The 27,405-nt window shown below is 63.1% G+C and overlaps 2 protein-coding genes across 4 annotated transcripts in view; one reads left to right on the forward strand and one right to left on the reverse strand.

Moving 5' to 3' along the window:
* Window positions 1-6,582, forward strand: part of SOX13 (SRY-box transcription factor 13) — a 35,482-nt gene extending 28,900 nt beyond the window's left edge. The window contains exons 5-14 of one of the 2 annotated variants that reach the window (XM_056118998.1): window positions 1,107-1,279; window positions 1,509-1,577; window positions 1,840-1,954; window positions 3,152-3,237; window positions 3,841-4,003; window positions 4,101-4,210; window positions 4,306-4,402; window positions 4,568-4,711; window positions 5,155-5,371; window positions 5,475-6,582. In XM_056118998.1, coding sequence (XP_055974973.1) covers window positions 1,107-1,279; window positions 1,509-1,577; window positions 1,840-1,954; window positions 3,152-3,237; window positions 3,841-4,003; window positions 4,101-4,210; window positions 4,306-4,402; window positions 4,568-4,711; window positions 5,155-5,371; window positions 5,475-5,751 — 1,451 coding nt within the window. In that variant the 3' untranslated portion in view covers window positions 5,752-6,582. The remainder of the gene's footprint in view (window positions 1-1,106; window positions 1,280-1,508; window positions 1,578-1,839; window positions 1,955-3,151; window positions 3,238-3,840; window positions 4,004-4,100; window positions 4,211-4,305; window positions 4,403-4,567; window positions 4,712-5,154; window positions 5,372-5,474) is intronic. The other variant, XM_056118999.1, reaches the window with a different exon arrangement.
* Window positions 6,583-9,590: 3,008 nt separating this feature from the next.
* On the reverse strand, window positions 9,591-26,382 carry ETNK2 (ethanolamine kinase 2). 2 transcript variants are annotated; one of them, XM_056119153.1, is made up of 8 exons: window positions 25,956-26,382; window positions 24,223-24,482; window positions 21,580-21,702; window positions 16,095-16,237; window positions 15,121-15,204; window positions 12,664-12,809; window positions 11,336-11,409; window positions 9,591-9,773 (listed from the first exon to the last, which is right to left on the reverse strand). In XM_056119153.1, exons 1-8 carry the CDS (start codon window positions 26,202-26,204, stop codon window positions 9,701-9,703), a joined length of 1,152 nt encoding a protein of 383 aa, XP_055975128.1. In that variant the 5' UTR covers window positions 26,205-26,382; the 3' UTR covers window positions 9,591-9,700. The 2 variants fall into 2 exon arrangements, with proteins under 2 accessions (XP_055975128.1, XP_055975129.1); XM_056119154.1 differs by lacking the exon at window positions 25,956-26,382 and adding an exon at window positions 24,727-24,901.
* Between the last annotated feature and the right edge of the window lie 1,023 nt (window positions 26,383-27,405).

Genomic DNA, 27,405 nt, shown 5'->3' on the forward strand with positions numbered 1-27,405 from the left:
CTGGGGTCATCGTGGGGCGTTCCCCCGGGGGCTTCTCACGGTAGTGCCGAGACCTGTGCTCCACTCCCAGGCCTGCAGGCTGCCCTCTGCAGCTGCCCACCTGGATGCTAGCCCTCACAGGAGGACAGGACAATGCATTTTTTTGGTCAGTGGTCACGTACCAGAGCCTGGCTAAGAGTTTCCCATGGTGAAGGCTGCAAGGCACATTCATGAAAATTGAGTGTGGAGCTGGAGTGATAGATAGTACAGAGGGGAGGGCATTTGCCTTGCACATGGCTGACCCGGGTTCGATTCCCGACATCCCATATGGTCCCCCGAGCACCACCAGGAGTCATTCCTGATTGCAGAGCCAGGAGTAACCCCTGTACATTGCCGGGTGTGACCCAGAAAGCAAAAGGAGAGAGAGAGAGAGAGAGAGAGAGAGAGAGAGAGAGAGAGAGAGAGAGATTTGCCTTGCATGCATCTGACCCAGGTTCGATCTCCAGCATCTCATATGGTCCCCTGAAACACCGCAAGGAGTGAATCCTGAGTGCAGATCCAGTATTGCCCTAAGCAATACTGGGTGTGACCCAAAACCAAGAAGCAAAAAAAGAAAACAAAACAAAAATAGATAGAGCAAGTGCAGGGTCCTGAGTAGTAGGACAGTGAGGAGGGCGTTTGCCCTGCACATGGCCAACCCAGGTTCGATTCTTGGCATTCCATATGGCCGCCAGAGCACCGCCAGGAGTGATCCCTGAGCGCACAGCCAGGAGTCAGCCCTGAGCCCCGCCCGCTGTGGCCCCGCAAAACAAAAGTCAATAAATACTGAAGAGGAAAAGGCCAGGACAGGGACGCCTGTGACTGCCCATCCTTCCTGGGCAGGGGCGTGTGAGACGGGGTAGCCCGGGCAATTCTGACCTGCTCCGAAGGCTACCCGAGGTGTCGTCCGCCCTGATCAAGCAGGGCTGCATCCCCCGATGGCCGTCTAGCAGGTCCCGGTCTCCCCCGTCACGGGCTCACCCCCGGTGGGCCTGGGGGATGGGGCTCTATTGCTGCCTGGCGGATGGGGGGGGGGGGGACAGATGGACAGAGGCGCGGGGCTGCGGCGTGACATGTGCCCGCAACAGGGACTCAGGAGAGCCTGGCGGAGAAGGAACTGCAGCTGCTGGTGATGATCCAGCAGCTGTCCACCCTGCGGGACCAGCTCCTGGCCGCCCACTCGGAGCAGAAGAACATGGCCGCCATGCTGTTCGAGAAGCAGCAGCAGCAGATGGAGCTGGCCCGGCAGCAGCAGGAGCAGGTGAGGCGGCCAGGTGGGCGGGCGGGCGGGCAAGCGGCCACCCAGTGGGGACGCCGCCGTCCAGGGGTGCAGAGGGGGCTGTGGAGCAGCACTCAGGGCTCTGCGGAGCCGCTGCCGTCTCTCCCGGGTCCTGGGGGGGGGTCACCCCACCCAGACCTCAGCGGGCTCTCCCGGGCTCTGAGGGGGGACAGTCCCGCCCAGGCCTCAGTGTCTCTCCGCTGTCCCCCAGATCGCCAAGCAGCAGCAACAGCTCATTCAGCAGCAGCACAAGATCAACCTCTTGCAGCAGCAGATCCAGGTACCAGAGCGGGTGGGCGGCTGGGGACACGGGCAGGGAGTGGGGGGACATGGGGGTTGGCAGTGGGGAGACATGGCCGCAGGGAGTGAGGGGATGTGCAGTGGACCGTGAGGGGCTCTAGATGGGCCCTGTCCCCTGCGGGGGAGGTCCCGGCACGCTCCTCGTTCGCAGCCAGGAGCTGGGTGCCGTGGGGTGCGGGGGAGGCGGCGGCTCGGAGACCCCCAACACCGCGGGCCCTCACACCATGGATCTCCGCCCCCAGCAGGTCAACATGCCTTTCGTCATGATCCCCGCCTTCCCCCCCAGCCACCAGCCTCTGTCTGTCCCCACTGACTCCCAGCTGCCTCTGCCCATCCAGCCCATCCCCTGCAAGCCAGGTGAGTGGACACATGTGCCCAGGCCCTGGCTGCTGGGCTCCTGCGCCGCGCCCTTTGGGGCTGGGGGGTGGGGTGGGGAGAGAGGAGGGAGGGAGAGGGGGAGGAAGAAGCTTCTTTCTGAAGTCTTGGGGCCCCTTGGGAACCCCCTCACCTTCCATATATGAGGGGGCGTGACCTGCTGGTGTCCCCTGCTGTTTCCTGCTTGGAGGGGCTGCCTGGGACAATAGCCGAGGTGTGACCCCCCCCCCCCCATGCACCCTCCTTCCTACCTTCACCCCTCTCTGGTTCTGTACTTGTGACGTCACTGCTGAGTCAGGAGAGTGCAGGGAGCCGGGCCTGAGTAGAGCGAGGGTGTGGGGGTGTTAGGAGCTGGGTGCTGAGGGCGGGACCCTGGGGTGGCAGGTGGGAAGCAGCGGGGGCTGGAGAGCAGGAGCTGGGTCGGGGGTCGGGGTGCTCTGATGTCTGCATGAGTGTCCCGTGGGGGCTGTGTGCAGACAGCACAGGGTCTGGGCTGCTGAGGTGCCCCCTACTGCCCGGGGAAAGGGGCTCTGGCCGGCTCCCTCTCCCTGGAGGAGACGCAGTTGGGGCTGCCCTGAGTCCTGCTCATCCTGGGCACCGTGGGTGAGAGCAGGCTCTGAGTCGGGACAGGGGTGCGGCAAGGAGGGCGGGCCGAGCAGGGTGGGCCTGCAGGCAGCCCTGACCCTTCCTGTTGCCGGACAAACAACACCTGGTGCCTTTCACAAGCCCAGGGGTGGGGGTGGGGGGTGCTTGTGGCTGTCGCTGTAGCCCTGACCCCTAAACACAACCCTTCAGTGGGGACCCCCAGGCCCGTGCCATCACAGTGCCCACATCTCACCCCACTGTTGCCCATTGCTCCCCGTTCCTGCTCAGCTGGGTGCATTTGGGCACGGAGGGGCTTTGGGGGTGGGGAGCCCAGGCCCGACGCCGCCTTCCTGAACTCAGGGTTTGCCCACTCAGTGTCCCTGGGTCTGTCCACGGAATGTCCGCAGGTCTTCCCACTCAGTGTCCCTGGGTCTGTTTTTCAGCGGGGGTGTGGGTAAGGGCCCCTCCGTCACCTGTCCGTCCCCCATAAGAGCCGGGCCGCCAGAAGGGTGTAGCCTGGCGGGGGTGGGCACAGGAGGGGCCCTGGGTGTCCCCGCTGCGGCCCGCCCGCCTGACCTCGCCGCCTCCCCACAGTGGAGTACCCGCTGCAGCTGCTGCACAGCCCCCCTGCGCCCCTGGGGAAGCGGCCTGGCGCTGTGGGTGCCCACCACGCCCTGCAGGTACCCCCCCCCCCGGCTCCTGGGCTCTGTGCAGTGTTTGTCGCTTGCCCACCACTGTCCTGGTCTGTCACCGTGGTCCCCCGTCATCCCGTCATCATGTCCCCTGTCACCACGTCTCCTCTCTCACCACATCCCTCTCTCAGGAGGATGTCACGACATCCCTGTCTCTGTGTCCCTTTGTCACCACATCCCTTTGTCACTGACCATGTCCCGGTCACCATGTCCCCTCTTGTCACTGTGTCCCTCTGTCACTAAAAATGTTCCTCCATCACTATGTCCCTCTGTCATCATGTCCTCTCTGTCACCGTGTCTCCATCACTGTGTCCATCTGTCACCATGTTCCTCTATCACTGTGTCCCATCACCATGTCCCCTCTGTCACCGTGTCTGTCACCGTGTCACTGTCACTGTGTTCCTGTCACCGTGTCCCTCAACATGTGCCCTGTCAGTGTGTCCCCTGTCACCATGTCTCTCTGTCACTGTGTCACTGTCGCCGTGTTCCTCAGTCACCGCGTCCCTCACCGTGTCCCCTGTCACTGCGGCCCTCTGTCAGGAGGATCTCCCTGGGGATCTCTCACCTTCTGGCCTTCCTGGTCTCCCCCAGGAGCCCCCCCAGCCCCTGAACCTCACAGCCAAGCCCAAGGCCCCGGAGCCGCCCAACACGGCCAGCTCCCCCAGCCTGAAGATGAGCAACTGTGGGCCCCGGCCGCCCAGCCACGGGGCCCCCACGAGGGACCTGCAGTCCAGCCCCCCTAGCCTGCCTTTGGGTGAGCCCCTGCCCCTGGAGTTCCCCCGTGTCCCCTCTCAGTGCCGCCCCCTAGGGGAGGGCCGTGACGGTGCCCGCGCTGACTCCCCCCTCCGCAGGCTTCCTGGGCGAAGGGGACGCGGTCAGCAAAGCCATCCAGGATGCCCGGCAGCTGCTGCACAGCCACGGCGGCGCCCTGGATAGCTCGCCCAGCACCCCCTTCCGCAAGGTAGGGCCCTGCCCCCGAGGAACTCCGAAGGGTGGCGGGGGAGGGGCGGGGGGGGCGGGAGAAGTGGCTGAAGTCGGGCTGCCCTGTCCCCTCAGGACCTCATCAGCCTGGACACTTCCCCAGCCAAGGAGCGGCTGGAGGAGAGCTGTGGGCACCCGTTGGAGGAAGCCATGCTGGGCTGCGACGTGGACGGTGAGGCCCCCGCCGGCTCATGAGGCCTGGTCTCTGCGTGTCCCTGGCCAGACCGGGAGACCCCCGGGGCTGTCCCCCCCACGGGAGCCTGACCCTCACTTCGGTCAGTGGGAGCTCACGGTCTGCACCTGGGCCCCGCTGACTCGCCCCTGCTCCCCCTGTCAGGCTCCCGCCACTTCCCTGAGTCCCGGAACAGCAGCCACATCAAGAGGCCCATGAACGCCTTCATGGTGTGGGCCAAGGACGAGCGCAGGAAGATCCTGCAGGCCTTCCCCGACATGCACAACTCCAGCATCAGCAAGATCCTCGGTGAGCCCCGGGGGTACCGGGCAGGGCACACGCAGGGGGCAAAGGGGGAGGACAGCGGCACTGCCCCGACCCTGCTGACAACCCCGCTATCCCCCCGATGCCCTAATGGTCCCAGTTGTCCCCCCTGTTACCCCGGCTGGCCCAACTGCCTCCCCGTTCTCCCTAACGGTCCCACTACCTGCCCAGACCATGCAGCTGGCCCTGTCGGGGACAGGTGTGACGACAGGTGCGCCAGGCCCTGCCATGTCCCTTGGGGATTGCCCCTCCCTAATTCCACCCTGCCCAGCACATGGGTCCAGGACTTGCACTGGCCTTGGCCACCCATTTCCATGCCTGTGTTATTCGGCCACGTGCTGGCCCGTCCCTGGGGAGCCCGGGTGCCGTGCCGGGGAGAGGGGTGCGGCCCAGAGCCTGCCCTGACCGCCTGCCCCGGGCTGGGCCAGGCTCCCGCTGGAAGTCCATGAGCAACCAGGAGAAGCAGCCGTACTACGAGGAGCAGGCGCGGCTGAGCCGGCAGCACCTGGAGAAGTACCCGGACTACAAGTACAAGCCGCGGCCCAAGCGCACCTGCATCGTGGAGGGCAAGAGGCTGCGGGTGGGCGAGTACAAGGCACTGATGCGGACCCGGCGCCAGGATGCACGGCAGAGCTACGTGGCCCCGTGAGCCAGCCTCCGGGGGGGTAGGGGCGGGGAGCCAGAGGGGGCGGGGGTGCAGGTCGCAGGGGACGGGCCCCTGGAACCACTCCTCTCTCCCGCCCCGCAGCCCGCCGGCCGGCCAGGTGGCCATGAGCGCCTCGGAGGTGCTGTACCCGCGGGTGGCGGGCATGCCGCTGGCCCAGCCCCTAGTGGAGCATTTTGTGCCGCGGAGCCTGGACCCCAACATGCCCGTCATCGTCAACACCTGCAGCCTGCGCGAGGAGGCCGAGGGCACGGAGGACAGGCACTCGGGCGCCGACGGCGAGATGTACCGGTACAGCGAGGACGAGGACTCGGAGGGCGAGGAGAAGAGCGACGGGGAGCTGGTGGTGCTCACAGACTGAGCCGGCCGCGGCCGCTGCTACGTGGACCTGCCCCAGGACCCTTGCACAGACCCCAGAGGGGCGCCGCGGGGACGGGCTGAGGGCCCCCTCCTCCCCGTGCGTGGCGTCCTTCCCGCCCTCCGCGTCCTGGCTGCAGAGGGCTCGGCTGGCCCTTGGCGCCCGTCCCGCGTGCGCGTTTGGTTTCTCTGTTCTTCTCACGCGGTATTTATTGAGCCCCCTGCTCCCGGCCGGCCAGCGCTGTGGCCGAGTCCCCGGCGGGCAGGCGGGGTAACCCCGCGCCCGCACCGCTGGGGGCCTCTCTCTGTGCTTCTTTCTGCTCCACGTGGCTACTACCTCTGTCGGTCTGAGTGTCTCAGGTTGGTGTCCTGTGCGTTCCTGTGCGTGGCCCTGCAGGCCACTGTCCACTCCTTGCTGCGTCCCCGCCCCTGTCCCTCCGGGTCTCTCCAGCAGCCCCTGCTTCTCACAGAGCCATTTTTAGCTCCCAGCAGCCTGGGAAAGCGTTTGGTCTCCAGCGGCTGCGTCCGGGGTGCCCGCCCCAGCGCCCAAGCGAGTGCCCAGAGGGAGGCGGGCCCCTCGCCCGTGAGTCACCCTGAGAGTGCTGCTCTCCGCCTGGGGCGGTCCTCATTTGGGTGGGGGGGGGAGTCACGTCCCATGGGTACCAGGCTCTGATGGTCCAGGTGGGAGGGGAACCCCCGAATGTGGAGTCTCTGCCTGCTCCCCCCCTCCGCCCCTCCCCCGAAGCCCAACTTCTCTCCAGGCTGTTTCTTTTTTTATGACTGTAAACATAGATAGTGCTTTATTTTGTTAATAAGATAACGATGAGTAACTTAACCAGACATTTCTCCTGTTTACACTGGGGGAGTTTTGTTTTCTGTTGGCATAATAAAGATGGACCGTTTCTGAATCCAGCCCTTGCAAGGGCAGGGAGGCTGGCCTGGGCAGGACGCCTGGAATGGGCCGCCTGGCCTTCACGCTGCCTCCTGGTGGCGGCTCCCGGAGTTCCAGCCGCGCAGCCTGGCAGGAGCGGGAGGGTGGGGTGACGGGCGCCACCCTGTGGACACACTTGAGTGAGGCCTCTGACCTGCCTCAGGCTGTGCCTGCGCTCTGGCGTCTGGGCTTCTCACAGAACATGGCTTAGGAATGGGCGTGCGGGGAGGTCACCTGTCCCCTTGGCACCTCGCCAAGCTGCCACCTGAAAACAAGGGGTCCCGTCCCACTTTACCCAGGCCCTTGAACCTCTGAGAGAAGAAGCCTTGAGAACTGCAGGTGAAAGCGGTGGGCGCCCGTCAGAAAAGGCTCATTTCTGAGCCCCCACACCCCCACTGTGGTTAGTGAGGCCCAGTCACCCTCAGTGGCTCTCTGACCCTTCGTGCCACACAACAACAGCGGTCCTTTAGATCTGAGAGTGGGATGACCAATGGTAACCCTGGAAACACAAGGGTAGATAGGACAGACCAACTCTGGGTCAATGATGTGGTGGTAGAGAGCCTGCTTCATGCATACAAGGCCCGGGGTTCCATCGATAAATGGGAAAAACTCTGACATCATCATCATCATCCTGTTAATATAGGGAGGAGGCAGCAAAGCCAAATGGCAGCCTGAGACTCAGGTGAGGGAAACCAGTTATGTGAAGGAAACCAAGTCTGTGAGGGAAACCGAGTATATGAGAGGGAAACCAAGTCTAAGGGAAATCAAGTCTGTGAGGGAAACCGAGTATGAGAGGGAAATCAAGTCTCTGAGGGAAACCGAGTCTGTGAGGGAAACCAAGTCTGAGAGGGAAACCAAGCCTGTGGCCCATCACGTGAGATGATGGGCCAGAGAAGGCCACACAGACCTCACCCCTCTGAAGCAGCTGCTGTCTCACTGTGCCCCAAGAAGACTGAAGGCACCTGGGGTGCATCCCGCAGGGAGAGTTCAAAGGGCGGCGTGGGGGGACTCGGTGGGGCTGGCAGGACTAGGTGTCAACACACAAATCTGTGTCTCAGGAGGTGGAACTTGGCCCCCTGGGGGAAAGTGTCCAGCGTCAGCACAGAACGTGCTTCGGCGAGCTTCCCAGCAGCAGCTCTGGCGCGGGAGAGATTCCTGATCTAGAGGGGGTTGGCGAGGCTGTCCAGGGAGACACTGAGGGTTTCCACCTTGTTTGCCCTTTTTTTGCTGTTGTGTTCCTGGTGGCACTGATGAGGATGAGGGGCGTGCGGAGCAGGACCTCAAACCCACAGCCTCCGCCAGGCAGGTGCACTAACACCTGAGGGCTCCATCCTCTGACCCGGGGCCCTGACTGCCCACTGCCCGGCCGGGAGCGCCTCCCCTCTGGGCGGGAGGTTGGCTCCCCCCAGTGGCCATGCGGGAACACTGCAAGAACCTGGGTCCCCCCCCCCCCCCCCCCCCCCCCCACTGGAACACAGGCCCGGGTGCTGCCAGCATCGCTTCCTCTGTTCCCAGTGGCCTCTGGGCTCCCCTCCCGCATTCTGGGGGCTGAGGTACCGCAGGTCCCAGGAAGAACGGGGCGGGCTCGTGGACGGAGGCCCTCACGTGGTTGTCTACCCCCAGGCGAGGGCACACCTCATGCCATCTGCACGCTGTCCTCCTGTCCCCCGCCCAGCACCCACCCAGGCCCAGGAGTGCCACCCAGAGCCAACTCAGGTCACACTCTGTCATCGTGACCTTGAAAAAAAAAACGTGGCTGCTGGTGCCATCAGCCCACGGTTGTGATGACACCTTGGCACTTCTGCAGGCAGAAGCCAAATCATGAGGGTCCACCTGGCAGGTTTCTGCTGCCAGGGTGGGCGCCCCTGCAAGCACTAGAAACCTCTGCGGGGGTGGGGGTTGGGGTAGGGAGTGCTGGGTCAGCCCTGGAACTGGTCCTCACAGCTGAGCCGGGGAGATGGGCATCCCTGCCCTCCTGTGAACTCGCTCTCTCCTCCCCTGCCTCCTGAGAAGTGGCAGCTTCCAGAAGTCACCCCAGCCTGCTGGGGGCTGGGCAGTCACTCCATCACCCCACAGCGAGAAGCTCGAGGTGACTTGGGGGACAGGAGGGTGCTGACCTGTTCACCCTAGCAGCCACGGTGACTTCCTGGGGTCCCCTCTGCGCAGCCCACCCCCATCACCCCAGCAAGATGGTGAGGACAGCAGCTATGATGAGCCCAGCTCAGCCCGGACACGGGGCAGGACTCTAGTCTCCCTTAAGTTCACGCCATTGGCACGCGGACACAGTGCCTAGAATCTTTTTAATGCAGAAAACCACGGTCATTCACAAAGGGGTCCGCACCAGGAGGGGCCCCCCGGGCTGAGGGTAGCAGCTGGTGCAGGTCCCAAGAGGCCCTCATGGGCCGGAAGGTGCCTGGGTGCAGGTCATCACTGGAGACCGAGGTGAGCTGACAGGAGGGGGTGAGGGGGTGGGCAGAGAAGCCGCAGGCTGTGGGCAGGGCACCCCGTGGAGGCCCTGGGGCACAGTGGGCAGCACTGCCCGTCCACCACTTCCCAGAGGGTGGGCATAGCACAGTGGAAAGGGTTCTCTAGTTAGGTCCAGCCGGGAGCCAGGGAGCCTGTCAGATGCGGTGGCAGCTGGGGGAGCCAGGGGGGGCCCAGGCGCCGGTACCCCATGATCTGTCCATCCGTCCGGCAGCTGGTGATGCTGGTTAGGGCCAGGTGCCGCCCTGGGAGGCTCCGGAAACTGGAGGTAGAGAGGAGACCCCCACCCCTTCCCCTGCTGGCTTCCTGGGGCTGGCCACAGACACTTCCCCCGCCCCCAGTCTGGCGGAGTGAAGGCGACTCCCACCTCCAGCTGGGACCAAGTTGCCCCCTCCCCCATGAGGGCCCACAGCAGCATCATGCTTGGGGAAGGCCCAGCCTTCACCCCCGAGGCCCTCGTGCCCCGACCCGTACAGCCTGAGGGTGCCCCCCCCCCCAGAGCGGAACACCACCGGGCAGGGGTGGGTGGGGAGGCTGGTCACTTTGGCATCTCCAAGGCCGACACCTGAGGCTTCACCTTGAAGTACTGGTTGAATCGGATCACTGCGTACCTGCCAGAAGCCAGGGGGCAGGGGTGAGGCTGGGGGGTGGGGTGCAGCAGGGATCAAAGCGTGCCTGCCAGAAGCCAGGGGTTGGGGGGTGGGGGTGGGGGAGGCAGAGTGGGGGAATCTTGTTCGCCCTGGGCTTTGCTCGTAACTTCTCCCTTGGGTCTGAGTAGGTCACTTCCAGCCCAGGCGACAGTTTTTCCACTTGTTTATTTTTGTTTGGGACACGCCTGACCCTGACGATGCTCAGGGATCACTTCAGGTGGTACCCGGGGGACCCAGTCAATGCGAGGTGGCACCCAGGGCTCTGCTTGTGCTCTGTCCTTTGCATCAGCTGCCTGGCCCCGCGCTGTACATCTCTTGGATCAGAGACACAGTCTCTCCCCAAAGCTGCTGAACTCTGTCCCAGGGGAGCACTCGTGCATGTTCTCCCTGCTGGACAGTCCCCGGGACTTGCTCACTGCCGAACCAACGCTTCCAGCCCCCGGGGCCAGCACTCTGCTGCCTTGGGTGACGCTACAGAACTCACGCGTAGGGGTGGGGAAGATGCTTGTCTCGGCTCACTGCACCCAAAGTTCACCCGAACTGCAGCACGTGTTGTGCAGTGAGGCGCGGCCTGTGGCTGAGGTTGGGTCCACTTAAGGTGGACTCACTTCTCATGCTGTTCAGTCCATGTCAGAGCAGCCGCTCCTCCATCCCTGGACGCCAGGGCAGCTTCTGCCTCCGGACTCCTGGGAGCAGGCCCTGACCAGGAGCCTGCTGACCACACGTTCTGGTCTCGCTGGTCGAGGTGTGGGATGGCTTCCATGGGGGCCCATTCTCAGGCACAGCACACAAGGGCCAGTTTCCCCATGACCTCACCCACACCCTGCTGCCGGGGTAGATGTTAACCCGAGGGTGGTGGCAGTGTGAGGGGCCACGTGGCCTGCTGCTGGCAGGCACTGCCCTGAGGGCCGTGAGCTTCGAGGCCCGGGTGGGTGGAGGAGACTAGAGCCAAGTGGAGGACCAGATGAGACCTGCCCCTCGGGGATACGTGGACTTGGCACCAGGGCGCCCAGTGTCCAGCGCCCACCAGAGGGGAGGTGGGGTGTGCCGTGCCGCCCCCTCTGGGAGCACTCAGCCGCCCTGGGGCCTCTGCGAGTCCCTTGTGCTCTCCAGAGCTCTGTTCCCTTCCTCGGCTGGAAAATGAGGGTTCAGTTTGTGATTTCATTAGAGGGATCCCAGCAATGCTAGGGAGATAGCGGGGGGCCATTCCCAGGGCTACTGAGCTGAGAGGCATCAGACTCGATGCTCAGGCCTAGCTCAGCACTGTCAGGGGCCACCAGGGCCCTCGTGACGGTGCTCAGGGCACTCCAAGGCTGCACCTGTCACTGTGGGACTGGAGGAGTCACGGAGTCAGCGTGCCAGGGTGCCAGGGTTGGGACAGGGGGCAGCGCCCAGCTTGGGGGGAGCAGCACCTCCTACTGCCAGAGGTCAGAGGGACAAACGGACTCTGACCCTTCTGCTCCCCTACCCTGCGCCCCACACTGCAGCCCCCCCAGCTGCTCTGCACACTCTCCTGCACTCACCTGAGGAAGTCGAAGTCGATCGTGGAGAACTGGTTCTGGATGAGAGCCCAGAGCGCCCAGAAGAAGTGAGACGCCTGGGAAACAGAGAGGGCCACGCTGTGAGCCCCCCAGACACAGACCATGCTGAGTTCCCGCCACACACCACACAGAGGCCCTGGACACGGGCGTTCTGGAAGGGAGACAGTGTCCCCTGTACAAGTCGGGGCGATCCAGAGGCAAGTCCCTTGGCAGCGCTGGGGGAACACCATCCCCCCCAGCAGAGGCAGCAGAGATGAGTTTATCTGCCCTGAAGGGGTTTGCAGGGTGGGGCTTCTGGAATGTTCAGCCTATTCCCTCTGTAAGCAGGACCCCAGCTCCGGCCTCGGCTTCTCCCCCTACCCAGAGAAATCCTCTAGATCACAGAGTTCAGGGCATGGCGAAAGTCACAGCTTACCCCCTAGTGTACTGGACCCACAGTGGTTCTGGGCCAACGTCACAGGACCCCTAAACTCACCTTCCCATCCCTCTCATTCTTTCCCTGAGGGGGATAGTGGGGAAAGAGTCCAGGTGAGGGAACAGGCAATTCCACATCCAGCCACTGACCAAGGATCCCACAGGCGTTCCTGCACTGCCCATTCAGCTGGCAGCCTGGCCCTGATCCCTGCACACGGGGCTGCTCGCCCACACCCCCTAGTCTTCTTCTCTGGCCACCCGCTCTAGGGCTTTAGGAACCAAGACGAATCCCAACATGTGGAGCGGGACAGGAGGAGGCAGCTTGACCAGGAGGGAAACCCCTGGGGGCTCCAGTGAGGGCCCCTGCGACTGCTGGTGCATGGCCAGGCCCACCTGATGCTGTCAGCAGGCCACGCCCGCCGGCAGTTGTCTGCAGGTCACGCCCACCTGCAGCTGTCTGCAGCCTGCAGGCCACGCCCACCTGCAGCTGTCTGCAGCCTGCAGGCCATGCCCACCTGAAGCTGTCTGCAGGCCACGCCCACCCGCAGCTGTCTGAAGACCACGCCCACCCGCAACTGTCGGCAGGCCACGCCCACCCGATGCTATCTGCGTGGCCACGCCCACCTGCAGCCCAACTCATTCTTTGCTGAGGCCCCACCGAGGGCCAGTGGTCAGAGCCTCCACGGAGGGCCCAGGAAGGACCCTGAGTGGGAGCGCAGAGTTAATTAGGCAGGTGAGCAGGAGGCTGTCAGGGCCCCCAGGCTGGGGGCAGGAGAGAACAGACAGCAGGAAGCCTGTCCAGAGGGAGAGACAGCAGAGAGCAGAGCAGAGGCTCCTTGCCAAGGGGGACCTGGGGTGGGACCAGCCCTGCCATCGCTGCCCAGGCACACACTCACCAGGGCGAACTTGTTGACTTGCACGAAGAGCCTCTCCACCTCCTGGGGGGTGACGGCCGAGCCCTTCTGGGCCTGCAGGTAGTAGCGCAGCCACTGCAGCTGAGTCTCCCGCGTGGGGTAGCGGGAGTAATCGACCTCGCTCACGCCTGCGGGGGAGCACAAGGCGCTGGGGGCTCTTCCGGGGGGCGCCTGCTCCCTCCAGCTCCCGCCCTCTGTCTCTCAGGGCAGGGTCCCGGCCCCCTGACCCACAGGGCAGTATCTGGTTCCTCTGTCCCACAGGGCAGGGTCTGATCCCTCTGTCCCACAGGGCAGGGTTCGAACCCTCTCTCCCACAGGGCAGTGCAATCCCTCTGTCCCGTAGTGTCCAGGACAGCCCTGGGACAGGACTTCGTCATACGCTAGCCCTAGAAGAGTGGATAGGTACAGAGTGATATAGCACAGTGGGCAGGGCACTTGCCTTGCACGTGGCCAACCCGGGCTCAATCGCAGCCACCCCATAGGGTCCCCTGTGCATTGCCAGGAGTAATTCCCGAGCACTGCCAGGCACACCCTTCGCCCCTCAAACAAGTTGAGAGAGGGCCAGTGGGGTGGGGGACCCGAGAGGTTCAGGGGCAGAATATATGACCAGTGAGAAACCACGTGACCCTGCCAAGGCCACGCGGGCATGGAGCCCCGTCCAGTGCTACCCCAGTTCACTGCAGCGTGTCCTTTCCTCTCTGCCTCAGCCTCCTCGCTTATGGCAGCAGGGTCCCAGAGCATGCCCGGGAACTGCCCCAAGCCCCACAGGGTGCACCCCAAAAGGAAAGGTAGAATGAAGTGAGGGGCTGGTCTGGCGGGGGGGGGGTGGGAAACTCAGCTGAGCTGATGCATCAAACTATTTTCTGCGGGTCATGGCAAAAACAGATTCCGGCCTCCCTGACACCTGTCTGAGTCTCGGGGTGCTTGGGGGAGCAGCTGGGTTTGGGTCCCTGCCCCAGCAGCCTCTCTATGCCCCTTGCCTTGGCCCAGCAGCAGAGGCCTGGCCTGAGGGCAGTGGGCAGCAGGGGTTCCACACGGGGCCCTCTTCTTCCCTCCCGGGGTCCCCTTCAGCTCCTGGCACACACTGTCTCTGGGTCCAGGAATAGGGGGCGTGACAGCAGAGACACCAAGATTTCCGGGGGTCAGGGGGCCGGGGGTGGGTTCTGCTCTCGGCTCTGGCCTCTGTTCCGTCATACCCAGAGACCACAGGGGCCTCTCGTGGGGGACGTGCGGCCAGCTCAGCGAGGCAGGGGCAGGCAGGACCCACTGTGCAGGGGCCAGTCTTTTCAGAGGGGTCAGTGGGCCTGTGGCCAGCCTCTGGACCCAGCACCTTGCCACTGCCACTGGTATTTGGGCCAAGCCCATGGATGGCCCTGCTGAGTGTGGCCACTCAACCTTCAGGATCTAGTAATAGCAGCTGGTGGCCACCTGGGGGCGCCCTACCCTCAGGGACAGGCTGGGCCACCTGGGGTTCCCGAAGGGAGACTGGGCTGAGGCGTCGGGGGTGGAGGCTGCCCTGTGTCCCTGCCAGCATCTCCTCCATCCATGGGGCCTCCTCCCTCCCTCTGAGCCTTTAACATTTAAGTCCTCGAGGTGGAAAAACCTGCCCTGCCTCCCAGCACAAGTGACTCCATTGTACCCGCGATGACCTTCGAGCGCCCCATGGTGTCCCCTCTCTACCTCCTCCCCTCCGGCGCTGCGACCCAGCCACCCAACCACAGAGGTTTCCCCGCACAAACAGGAGCATAGGGAGGACTGGAGTGGGGGTGAGGACTCACTGCTCCCCCGGCATAGAGAAGGCAGCCAACCTGGCCAGGGTCACACAGCGAGGAAGGAATGATACGCAGATTTGAACTTGGTGGTTGGGACGAGAGCCCCCACCTCTAAGTGGGGTGGACACCTGTCCACCTCTGGGACACCTGTCCTCTCTCAGGAAAGGGCGAGCTCCAGCCTGCGCTGGGCCCTGCCTGCACCCAGGACCTGATGGGCAAAATAGGGCGGCTGATACCGTCCTAAGGAGCCTTGGCTGGGGGGCGTGGGGAGGGGGGAGGGCCGGCACCATCCTGGCTACCTGCGAGCACCCCTGTGTCCGTGCCCTCGAGAGGGTCTGTCTTCCTCATTGGGACCGAGCTGGCAGAGCTCGCTCAAGGGCAAGCAGAGCTGGGCCCAAGTGACAGCACAGCGGGGAGGGCCTTGCACACAGCCAACCTGAGTTTGATCCCTGGCGCCCCGTAGGGACCCCATGCACTGCAGAGGGTTAATTACTGAGCATAGAGCACAGAGCCAGGAGTAACCCCTGAGCACTGTTGTGTATGCCCCCCCCCCCCAAAAGAAAGCAGTGCCTTCCCCCGTCACTGACTTATTCGGACAGAATCCCACCCTGCACCCAGATCCAGGCCTCTGTGGTAAGGAGCATGACCAGCGAGATGCGCCCCTCACCTGCAAACTCATTGAAATGGTTGCCAATGTCAAAAGCTTGGTAGTTGTAGCCGGCGTACTCATAGTCGATGAACCGCACGTGACCTGCGGGAAGGCGGAGGAAGATGGGATGGCGGCCCCTGAGAGATCTGGCTCTGAGGCCACCTTCCTGCCCTGGGACCAACGGTCCTCCGGCCCCTTGCCCAACTCCAGCTGGCCCTGTGGCACAGAGGGGGTGGGGGGCTGAGGGGGTGGGGGGGTGGGGAGGTTGAGATCCCCATCTCTGTGATGGCAGAGTTGCAGACAGCAGCCGCTGTCACCTGGCATGGGGCTCCAGGGGGAACCCTGAGGGTCTCCGAATGCAGACGCTGGGGTGGCTGAGACGTGGCCAAACGTGGGCCCCAGGGCTCAGGCTCTTGGCAAACCACAAGATCTGGTTCTTTCTTGGCACAGTTTTTTTTTTATCTTATTTATTTATTTGCTTTTTGGGTCACATCCAGCAATGCACAGGGGTTACTCCTGGCTCTGTGCTCAGGAATTACCCCTGGCGGTGCTCAGGGGACCATATGGGATGCTGGGAATTGGCCGCATACAAGGCAAACGCCCTACCTGCTGTGCTATTGCTCTAGCCCCGGCATAGGTTTTTTTGTTTGTTTGTTTGTTTTCTTTGTGGTGGTGGTTCTGGCCATACTCAGGTGATACTCTGAAGTTACTCCTGGCTCTGTGCTCAGGAATCATTCCTGGTGGTGCTCAGGAGACTATACAGGATGCCGGGGATTGAGCCTGGCCCAACCATGTGCCAGGCAAACGCCCTCCCGGCTGTCGTATTGCTCGGGCCGCCGTACGGGCTTGTGTTCTGAGTGGGGGCTTCTCGTTTCCTTCCCTCCGCCACCCCCCCCATCTCTCCTTCACGCAAACAAGCCTGCAGGCAGGTGTGAGGTATGAGACACGACCGAGGGCCCTGGACGGAGGGGACCGGATGGAGGGGATCATACCTTTGGAGCTGTCATAGATGATATTCTTGCACAGCAGGTCATTGTGACAGAACACCACGGGGGAGTCCAGCTGGGACAGATGCTCCTTCAGCCAGGCCAGCTCCCGCTCCAGCTCCTCCACCGCGGGCACATCTGCAGAAAGCCTGGACAGTGGGAGGAGGGCTGAGAGCGGAGAGGCGGCTGCTGGCCTCCGCCCTGCATGCCAGCCTTGCCTTGCTCTCACTGGAGAAGGGCCCGGCTCGCAGACCCTCACTGGCACCAGTTGTCACGTGGCACTTGGGCTTCTGGGCTCCTCAAAGAAGCTGATTCAAACAGGGCCCAGGGGCAGAGATGGAGGACCCAGGGCTCCAGCCGGGCCCGCACGAAGGCCTGGCTTCCAAACCTGGTCCCCAAGTCCTGCCAGGAGAACCCCCCACGCACTGCTTGGGGAGTAGCCCCTGAGCACTGCTGGCTGTCCCCCCCCCAAAAAAAATAAAATGCAAACACAAGCAAACCAATGACCAATGATTTCTATACAGGTGAGTCCCAGGGTCAGAGAGACACTACAGCAGGGACGGCGTTTGCCTTGCACGGAGCTGACCCAGGATCAATCCCCGGCATCCCCTATGGTCCCCGAGCCCACCAGGAGGATCCCTGAGCACAGAGCCAGGAGCAAGCCTGGAGTTCTGCTGGGTGTGGCCCCCCCAAACTAAGACGAAGCGAGCCCCACCCAGCGCTTTCTATCAGAGAACTTTCTTTGCCACTCCCTGAGAAGCTTCCCTACTCCCTGGATCTCAGAGTGCTTCCTGTTCCCGAGTCCTGCCTAGACATGTGTGGGCAGTGGAGGACAGTGGCAGATTCCTAGAAACCATCCAGAGGAATGCCGGGCTTGGGAAGAATGAATGGGCCTTATCAGATGCCACAGGGACAGCGAGTGACGCTGCAGTGATGATCCGATTTCTCTGGACACCGAGACACAAAGGTCTATTTGCTGAAAAGCCATGGAATCTGCCCAGTCCTGAAAAGCCCCGGCACCCATGGGTGGGTGGTGGTGGTGGGGGGAGGCCGCGCTGTCTCCATGTGTCTTCTGCGGCAGGAGGACATGTGAGAGGACATGGGCAGTGATGTCCTCGCTCTCAGGGGGAGGGGAACTCGGCAAGGTGCTCACGCAGCCCCCTGCAAAGGAAGGTGTATAGAGGGCTCCATGACCGGCAATGCGAAAGAGGTGCCTGGGTCTGTGGCCAGTTCAGTCCCCCAGGGAAACTGAGGCTCGAGGGAAGACGAGGCTTCCTCCCAGCTCACAGCCTCCAGAATTTCTGACACAGCGGGGCCCTCCACTTCCTCACCTAGGAAGGGTGTCCCTGGAATGTCCTGTAGCTCTCCTGGGTTATCCCGGGTTATCCTGGGCCCCACTGCCCACCAGGGCGCCTTTTCCTGGCCCATTTATTTATTTATTTATATTTATTTATTTTGCTTTTTGGGCCATACCCGGCAATGCACAGGGGTTACTCCTGGCTCTGCGCTCAGGAATCACCCCTGGCATTGCGCAGGGGACCATACGGGATGCTGGGAATTGAACCCGGGTTGGCCGCGTGCAAGGCAAACGCCCTTCCCACGGTGCTCTTGCTCCAGCCCTTCCCAGCCCTTTTATCTCCACGCTTGCCTCGGCTTCAGAGATGTTTCCATGTTGGCTCTCCTTAGGAAGCAACTTCTATTTGTTAGTTTGAGGTTTGGGGACAACTGGTGGTGCTCAGGGCTTACTCCCTGTTCTGTGCTTAAGAGCACGCCTGGAGAGGTTCAGAAGAACCACTTGTGGTGCGGGGGTTGGAACCCGGGTTGACCAGATGCAAGGCAAGTGCCCTACCTGCTGCGCTACTGCTCCAGTCCAAGAAACAATAATTTAGGACTTTTTTTTTCTTTTTGGGTCACACCCGGTGATGCTCAGGGGTTATTCCTGGCCCTGCACTCAGGAATTACTCCTGGCGGTGCTCGGGGGACCACATGGGATGCTGAGAATCGAACCCGGGCTGGCCATGTGCAAGGCCATGCACTATTGCTCAGGCCCAAGAAACAATAATTTAGAAATCCTTTTTATTTTATTTTATTTCATTGGTTTGGGGGCCACACTGGGTAGTGTTCAGGGACTACTCCCAGCTTGGCAATTGGGGTCCCTGCTGAAGTCCTCAGGGTTGGACTCAGCCCAGCACGCCCACACGCTCTGCGCAGGCTCTGAACTCCCAACCCGGCTCCCCAGCCCTAATTAGATTCCTTTTCCAATCTCCTAAGATAAGAATTAGGAGGTTTCCTCTGCTTTGCCCAGGTCTCAGCTTGGAAAAAAACGGGTCTGTGACATTCGAGATGCCCGCTGCACCAGGCCCTGACCTCCGCCCGCCCCTCACCCAAGGCCACGCAGATGGCCACTGCGGGAAGGATCCCAGACTCCCTCCCGCTCGGCCCACCCGCTTCCCTCCTGAACACTTGACACAGCGCCAGCTCCGCTACCTTCCCTCCTGACACTGCCGGGCTTTCAAGGCTGTGAGACCCGGGGGACAGTAACCACTGCACTACAGCATTCAAGAAACTCTCACGCCCTGGGCAGAACAGGTTGAACCTCTCTGCCTCCGCCCTGCCCATCCCTCAGAGGCCTTGGAAGGGGACAGAAAGCAGGCTGGCCCTGCCTGGAAACTTCTAGGATTCCAACTCTGCTGTGTGTGTGTGTGTGTGTGTGTGTGTGTGTGTGTGTGTGTGTGTGTGGAGGGGGGGGGGAAGAGTATTTCCTCCCCATCTGCTTTCTAAGTATTTCAGCTCACTGGCTCCTTTGTCCTCGCAGGCAGTGATGAACCAGCCCATCTAGGGCTCCTCCTCATGTTCTGGAACCTCCAGGAATCCCACATTCTCCCAGCCACCTAGCACAGCTCCAGGCTACTAAATCTATTTCTTTTCTTTTCTTTTGGTTTTGGGGGGGGGGGGGTCACACCTGGTGGTGCTCAGGGATCATTCCCGGCGGGGCTTGGGGTTGTGCTGCCAGGTGCTGAATCCCGTCAGCTGTGTGGCAGGAAAGCGTTCAATCTCCTGTACTACCTCTCCGGCCCCAACCAAATCTATTTCGAGGGAGTCACAAGACCCCCATTCGCCATCCCCCACAGGGAAAGCTGAGTGTCTCAACTGGATGTCACAGGTAACATTGCACACGTGGTGGGCCAGGACACATACAGTGATAGTACAGCAGGTAGGGCGCTTGTCTTGCATGTGGCTGACTCGGGTTCGAGCCCCAGGATCCCATATGGTCCCCAGAATATCACCAGGAGTAATTTCTGAATGTAGTACCAGAAATAAGCCCTGAACTGCCAAGTGTGGGCCCCAACCCGTGACCCCCAAATAACCCAGATTAGGGAGGCCAGTGCCAGGGCAGGCTCCTCAGAAGGAAGGGGGGAAAGACTGAGACTGTGCTAGGGGACAGAGGTCCCCAAGCCTGCTCCGCGGCTCCCCTGAATTATCTGGAGAGCCGGGCAAGATGCAGCTCACTGAGCTTACCAGCCTTCACCCTCTGTCGGGCCCGCCAGGAGCCTGCGCTTAGCATGCCTCAGGGACGTCTCGGGCTCAATTGCAGAGACCCCCTTCCTAGGCTGGCCCATTTGATGACACGACCCGCCTCCAGCTGCTCACCCTCACCCCTGCCCCATCCCAAGCATGTCCCTCACATGCAGCCCTGAAGCCTTGGCATGGGAACCGTCCACGGGCTACTCAGTGACACTCTCCTTCCGGATAAGCCACCTCAGCCCCACTCACCTCTGAGCAAACTCCTGGTCTCTCTGACCCCAATGCTCCCCCCACCCTCCCATTCAGTCCTGCTAGGCTAGACGTTCCAGGCTCTTCCACGTACCCTATGCTTGACTGCACTTTCTTGTGGAGTCGCGTAAAGGCACGTCCTGTTTACCCAGAAGCTTGCCAGAGCTCCTGGAGGGCGGGGCCAAGAGCACACACATGTTTTCATTGTCTTAAATCCCAATCAATCAAAGTGTATGAAAGGGAGGCTCCACGAAATCCGGCTTATCTGGCAACTTGGAGCTCCAGAGCGCTTTACCTGGCCCAAGTGATTGTTGGTTCACCCGCCGGCTCTGGGCGGGCTCCAAGGCTGCCAGCAGGTAAGAATCAGGAAACTGCACCTCAGGCCGGAAGTCTAAGGGCCCAGACAGGGGGGCAAAGGGCCGGTTCCTCCAGGGACTGCTGCTCTGCAAGCTCACCCACACGGGGTGACACGGGGACACTCCAGTCACAGCTGCAGCGCCGCGGTTATGTCTGAGCCTCAGTGGCCAGTTATGAGAGTGGCCAGCAATCAGGAAGGACCCTGAGCAAGTCCTGTTGCCTCTCTGGGTCCCAGCTGGCCCAGCTGTCAAAGGGCAGGAGGGCTGGATCGTCAAAACCTTCTACCCCTCTCCTGCTCTGCCTCAGCCTGCAGGCGAAGGACCCTTGCCCCAGAGAGGCCGCTTGGCACAGAGGGCCTGAGCCTGGCTACACCCTGGGCAAACAGTCCCCGGGCAGGTTTCGGTCATTACAAAGTATGGGGCTGTAGATAAAGTCATGGTTATGTCTGTGTGTCCCAGACACACACACACGGCTGGGTTATTTGGTCACACACACACAGGCTGGGTTATTTACTTACATACATACACATATGCACACATACACACATGGCGGGGTTGTTTTGACACACACATATGCACACAAACACACACGGCTGGGTTATTTGGTCACACACATACACACACAAACACACACACGGCTGGGTTACTTGGTCACACACATATACACACAGATACACACACGACTGAGTTATCTGGTCACACACACATACACATGCATGCACATGGTTGGGTTATTTGGTCACACACATATACATACACAAACACATACACGGCTGGGTTATTTGGTCACGCACATACATGCACACACAAAGCTGGGTTGTTCCTTGTCACGTCAATGGAAGGGACGAGATCCCTTCCCACCCCCGCCCAAGCTCTCTGTCCACTCTTGCCATGAACATTAGGGACAAAAGCAAAGGTCAGTCCCAGGAGAGGGTGATCAGAGTCCCCATGACCTCCTGGGCAGGAGGGGTGCCACCCTGTCCATGTCCCCTTCCGTCAAAGCTCTGCTGGGGGTCACGGCTACAGAGGGAGGAGCTCAGGCTGCAGCTCAGGCTACTGTCTGGCCTGGAGAGACCATGCAGGGGGGAGGCGCAGCGGGGCAGCCCTCTCCAGGAGAGAAGGGGGAGGTGGACAAGGAGGAGTGCAAGGGCCCCCAGCAAGGCTCAGGGCCGTAAGGTCCCAGGTCTGTCGCCAGCTCTGGACTCTCTCCTCATTCTCATCCTCCCGACCCAGGACCTCCTGCCCTGCCCTGCCCTGCCCTGCCCGGCGAGGCCCTGCCATCTGTTTCAGGACCCGTGGCGTGAGAGGGGGCAGCGGTGTGTCCCGCCAGAGTCCGGGCCCATCAGCCCCCCGCCGAGTACCTGGGGCTGATCTCCTCCTTCACCAGCGTGAAATACTTGTGCAGCTTGGGCCAGAGGACCGGCTTGGGGAGGTTGCCGTTGGCATGGATGGTGTGAATCTTGGCCATCTCTAAGGCGATGAGCCTGCAGCGGAAACCGGGAAGGGGCGAGTCAGTGTGCCGTCAGCTGCCCCTTACCAGCAAGGGGCCCGCGGGGGTGGGAGCAGCCTGAAGGCTCGAGTCTGGGCCCACCCAACTGCTCCTACCGGAGGGTGCCCCAGCAGAAGTCATGGGACGGTGCCCCAGAAGAAGGCACAGGATGGCGCTGAGGCCTTGAGCCAAGCAGTCCCTCTCCGGAGCTGCAGTTGGACCAGGGCCAAAGTAAGCTGGGACCGGTGGACTTAGGCCGGTGACTGTGTCCCCTCTAAGGGACAGAGGCGTCACCTGGAGATAGGGGCGGTGGCCCTCCACCCCCTGGACTCTGGTCCATGCCCCCTCGGGAGGTGAGCACAGGGCACCATGGGACCAGGGCCTGGTGCCATGGGGGGGGGGGGGAATGCCTGGTCTTATCGGCCGAGGTGGGGAGGGGAACGGTGGGCCCGCAGCCCCTTCCTCTCGGCGGGGACTGCAGGCAGGCGGCGGGCGCCAAGGATGCCAAACAAGTCGGAGTTCTATTTTCAAGTTCTGTGGACCTTCTCCAACGTCCTTGGAGAGAAGAGGGGGCGGTGGGGAGCAGGTCTGGGGGTGGGGCTGCGAGGAGACGGGGCGCGGGGAGGAGAGCCATGATAAGGACCCCCGTGGATCCGTGGATCCGTGGATCCGGGCAGGCCCTGGTCCCAGCTGGGCTCCCGGGGTCGGAGTCGCCCCACCCCCGCCGGGCTGCCAAGCCTCTGACATTCAGGCTTCCTCGGCCTGTTGCTCGAATAATAATCACTGGGAGAGCCAACAAAGGCCTGGGCTGTTGGAAACCTTGTTACCGAGATGCTCCCGGGACACCCCTGGCCCAGGCCAGGTCCTGGGAAGGGGCAGACGGACCCCACAGGGGGACTGCAGCGGCCCAGGGGCTCTTCCGGGAACTCCCAGGTTCCCATCTCCCCCAGGGGGCAGGGCGCAGGGCCCCCCGGTGGGAGAGAGCTGAAATGGCCCTTTCAGAAGCCAGGACCCGGAGGGGCAGCAGGGAACTGGCCAGGGCTCTGCAGGGCCGGAAAGCAGACCCGAGACCCAGGCTTTCCCTCCCCAGAGCGAGATTCCCGACCGCGCAGGAGGCGCCCTTCCTTGAATATCAATGGAGCCGCTGTGTGTGCAGTAATGAGAGTGACCTCACGCCCGCATTCACACAGGACAGACGCCCCAGCAGGCAGGGGCTGCAGCTCAGGGCAGTGCGGGAGGCAGGGGTGGGGGGCGGCGGGGGTGCTCCTCCCCCCCCCCCCCAAGTGCCTCGCCTTGGCTGCACGCGGGCCATCAAGCAAATGGGAAAAGGGCCATCTCTGCAAAGATCACTCCCTGAGTCCATCTCGGTCCTTCCTGTCACTGGCAAATGCTCCCCCGGGAGCAGGGAGGAGGGACCAAATGTCCCCCACCCCTGGGGAGGAGGGACCAAGTGCCCCTGGGGGAAGAGGGAGGAGAGGGCTTGTCAGAGGCCTTGAGGTGAACGGGATTGGGGGGGGGGCTGCTTATGTCTGAGCTGGGAGGAGCGTGATGAGAGAGACCATCTCCGACCTCAGCTACGGTCACAGGCCCCGTCCCAGAGGCACCCACACAGCTGCCACACATGACTCACGGTGAAGACTGCAGACGGAGCCCGGGAGCTCAGAATTCCTTCTAGATCCCTAGAGAGCCTGGCAGTAGCCATGGCCAGGAGCAGGACCCTGGGGCTAACTGGGCCTCAGATAAGGGAGCACAGCCAGGGAGCACAGGTGAGACAGTTCCTGCCCACTCCAAGGCAGCAACCAGGACAGACAAGGCGCCTGGGACTAAAGCTCACCCTGCCCCAGGCCTCCCTCTAGTCGGGGTGCTCAGCTGTGGTCTGGGCTGGGGTCCAGAGAGGTCCGCTGACACCTCTGCCCGGAGTGGTCAGTGGAAGGAGAGGGGCGGGGAAAGGGGTCTCCCACTGGCACCCACGACTAGAAGGGGAAGTCAGTCCCTGAGTCCCGCTCAGGTAGGCTAGTCAGGCAACGGGCTCCAGGGGGCCTCTAGAAGGGGTCTAGGTCTCTCCCCAAACCTGGGCTGGCCCCCTGTCAGGGAGCGGTTCTGCGTAGGAGGGCCAGCTCGTGGCCAAACCTTTCCCCCTGACCACCGGCAATCAGAACTGGGTTGTGAGGCCTCTCCAGGTCTGAGCCCAGGTCCCGGCAGCGAGGAGGCTGAGGCAGGAGCAGAGCCCCTCCGCCTGCCCTGTGCACCCACACGCAGGCACCCCCCACCCCCCCGAAACCTTCCCAGCTGGCCAGCTGAAGGTCTAAAGAAAGCCAGGGCTCCTCTGGGCCCAGTCACCATGCAGCCGCCAGACCCGTTTTTGCGTGACTTCATGAGTCCAGGTTGGACCCACTTGCATTCCTGGACTCTTTCGTGGAGGACAAGGCTCCCGGAGGAAGCTGTTTGGCCATGTTCTGAGCACGGGGTGGGGGGGGTCGGGGGCGAGGAGGGCAGCCCCCAGCACCCCTCTCACCTGAAGAGCCGGGGTTCCTGGATGTGCTCGGGGCCCAGGGCCACGCCTCGCATGTACTCGTAGCACACCCCGTTCTGGAAGGTGCAGTAAAGTTTGGGGGCGCAGCCGTGCGCACGCAGCAGCTGGAAGTTCCTGACCTCATTCTCGCGGTCCACGAGCAGCTCCGTCCGCTCTCCGTACACCCGCACCAGCACGCAGTCCCGCATGTCTTCCTCCACGTAGCAGGCCACCAGCTTGTTGGTGATGCCGTCAGTGAAGCGCTAGCGTGGAGGAGACAAGGGGCCACAGGGTCTCTGCTCCGCCCAGCACGCGCGCCCCGCTATAGCGCACCCCACTCCCATCACAGCACGCCCGCGCAGAACTCCTGAACCTTCTGCCACGCAAGAAAGACTTTAGCAACCCAGTGCTAGGGATGCTGTTGCCCTCCCGGGCCTAGGGGCTTTCGGGCAGACCAGGAGCTCCAGGCGGACAAAACTATCTTGAGCTCCCGGCTGGCTCCCTCACCTTGCCCAAGTCAGCCAGAGGATGGAATAAGGCAGGGAGAAATCTGCACGCTGTTTGGACACACAGAGTCCTCTCCAGGGGCCGGAGCAAAAGTTCAGCGGGTAGGGCACCTGCTTTGCAGGTGCTAACCTGTTTTATCTTGGGTACTCCATATGGTCCCCTGAATCTGCCAGGAGTGAGCCCTGAGCACAGTGCCACGAGTCAGTCCTGAGTACTTCTTGGATGTGTCCCTAAAACCAACCCCCCCCCCAATCCCAATACAGTCTTCAGCTCCTCCTGCCATGTAAGGACGTGCCATGGACCACAATGGGAGCTCAGAGAAGGGCCCAGGGGCTCCTTGGGTGCCTAGCCCCCACCCTGCTGCTCTCTGCCTGTGGGCCCTGGACTCTGCCCTGCGTCACCCACAGGTGGAGGTGCAAGAGGGAGTGACCAACCCCCAACCCCCACCCCGGGGCTGTAGCAACTTAGGACCCTAGGGTTCTGTTCCAGAAGAGAGACTGAGCTGCGAGGGGGCTCTCTGGGTGAGGTGATGAGGAGGAATCAGGCTCCAGGCGGGAAACCCCTGGAGGTGGGGAAACAAGAGCTGAGAAGGGAAGGGACTGGCTGTCCAGGGCTGGGGCACCTTTAAGCCTTGGTGTGGATGGATACTTATTCCAAAGTGGGTTTCCTATGGGAATCGCTACCCCCACTCCCGCCCACCAGGGCAACATCTGTGGATACCCCCAGGCTGTTCTGGGAGGGGAAGGGGCAGCTCTGCCCACAGCTGTGTCCCTGCAAACCCGCTCGCCGGCCTGGGATGGTGTGGGCACCTACTGAGCGGAGTCTCACGGCGGCCCCCTGGGACGGACCCTAGCCTGGCCCCCACCACTGGAGGCAGCAGAGCACAGGGGTCGGGGGTGTCCTGGAAAGTTCCTGCCTTCTGCCGTTACAGGGCCAGCTGGGCGGACGCTTCTGGGCACGGAGGAGCGCCAAGACTCGGGGGCAGGGTGGGAGCAGCCCCTGGCGCGGAGGGCAGGTGGTGATCCGGGGTGCCCGCCTGCGGACCCCAAGAGCCGGGTGTCTGTGCGTGCGTGTGTGCGCGCGTGTGTGCGCGCGCGCGCGCTTGCAGGGCCAAGGGGGGTGGGACCCCAAATCGAGGGGCAAAGAAACGCACCGCCGCCACCCACCGCACCCTCGGGCGCGCCCCCCAGCCCCGGCCCCGACAGCCGTCCGCGCGCCCCCGGGGCTACCTTGGTGCGGACTTGCTCGGGCTGCCAGTGCGGCCGCAGCTCCCGGATGAGGCGCAGCGCGCCGGGGAGGATGTCGTCCTGGTGCACGGAGATGCCGAAGCACGGGACCCTCGGGGGGCCCGGCGGCTCGCGGTCGCCCGCGCTGGCCGCCGCCTTCTCCTCCATGCTCCATGAGCACTGCGGGCAGCGCGCCTGCCTCCGCAGGTAAAAGGGCGAGCGCGGCCGCGGAGCCGAAGGGGGCACAGCCATTCCCCGCAGCCCCACCCCTCGGAGCCGCCGCGCCAGCGCTAGCCCCGGCGGGGGGGCGCGGCGCAGGCCGAGAGGAGGGGCCAGGGGCCGTCCATGACTCAGGCGCCCGCCGCCCCGCGCCCCGGGCCGCCCCCGGAACGCCCGAGCCGGCCGCTCCGTGACATCACGCGCGGCGGGCGGGGGCCCCGGGAACGCCCCCCGCGCCCCGCCCCCGGCCCGGCCCGCTACCTGGCGCGCGCGCGCGCGCTCGCGCGGGGGGCGCCCCCCGCGAGGCTGGAACCCCGGGGCGGGGCCGGCACCGTCCCGCCCCCTCCGGAGGCCACGGCCGGCCCCGGGGGCCCGCCAGGTGGCCGCGTGCGTCCCTCCCGCGCGTCCTCGCCCGCTGGACAGCCCAGGCCCGGGAAGGCGGGGCCTGCGCCCCTTCCAGCTCGGAGTCTGGAGATCCCAGGCTGCGAGGAGTCAGCTGAGGCTCACCCACCCACCTGTGCCCGGCTCGCGGCCCCCAGGCCAGGCCCGAGCGCCCCCAGTCCTCTCGAAGGCCTCTGCTGCAGGGCACCCCTGTAGGAGAGGCGCGCGCGCGCGGGGATGGGGGGTTCCCGGTCCCCGGCCGGGCGCTCCTAATGCCACGGCGCTGGGGTGGGGTGGGGGACACCCAGGGTGCTGCCCCCGAGCCACAGAAGGTTCCTAGGCTCTCCTCTGGGCCTGCCCCACCCCCCTCCCCTTCCGAGGGCTGGGTTGGGGGTTCTGACTGAGCTCAGTTGGGCTCAACACCTCAAATGGGCGTGGGTGAGGAGGGGTGAGAGGGTGTTGGAGAGTGAGTTTGGCCGTGGGATTTCTCATTGTCTCCCCAACTGGCTGGTAGCCCCTGCTACTCCTTTCACCCCAGCCCCAGAAAAGCACCTGCACTGAAGGGGTCCTCTCTGTGACCCCCTTCTATCCTTTGGTTCGTCTCAGGAACCTCTGGAAAGGAGCCCACCATCAGCACTGCCCAGTAAGGAACTGGGCACCAGTTCATGCACCAATTCTCCCGGTAAGGAACCGTCTCTGCGGCTGGGGGGAACTACCCAGCCCCTTGAGATGTGTGACCTTTAAAAAGTTACGTTTTTAAAAAATTATTTTGGGGGCCGGAGCGATAGCACAGTGGGTAGGGTGTTTGCCTTGCACGCCGGCGACCTGGGTTTAATCCCCGGCATCCCATATG

This window comes from Sorex fumeus, unplaced genomic scaffold (assembly GCF_029834395.1).
Source record: "Sorex fumeus unplaced genomic scaffold, SorFum_2.1 ptg000039l, whole genome shotgun sequence".
Classification (NCBI taxonomy): domain Eukaryota; kingdom Metazoa; phylum Chordata; class Mammalia; order Eulipotyphla; family Soricidae; genus Sorex; species Sorex fumeus.

Excerpts from the sequence above, each read along its gene's own strand:
- ETNK2 (XM_056119153.1), bottom strand. The coding sequence starts at position 26,204 with ATGGCTGTGCCCCCTTCGGCTCCGCGGCCGCGCTCGCCCTTTTACCTG. Across the intron at positions 16,238-21,579 it reads AAGGAGGAGATCAGCCCCAG|GCTTTCTGCAGATGTGCCCG; the intron begins GTACTCGGCGGG and ends CCCACTGTCCAG. Across the intron at positions 11,410-12,663 it reads AAGTCAACAAGTTCGCCCTG|GCGTCTCACTTCTTCTGGGC; the intron begins GTGAGTGTGTGC and ends TCTGTTTCCCAG.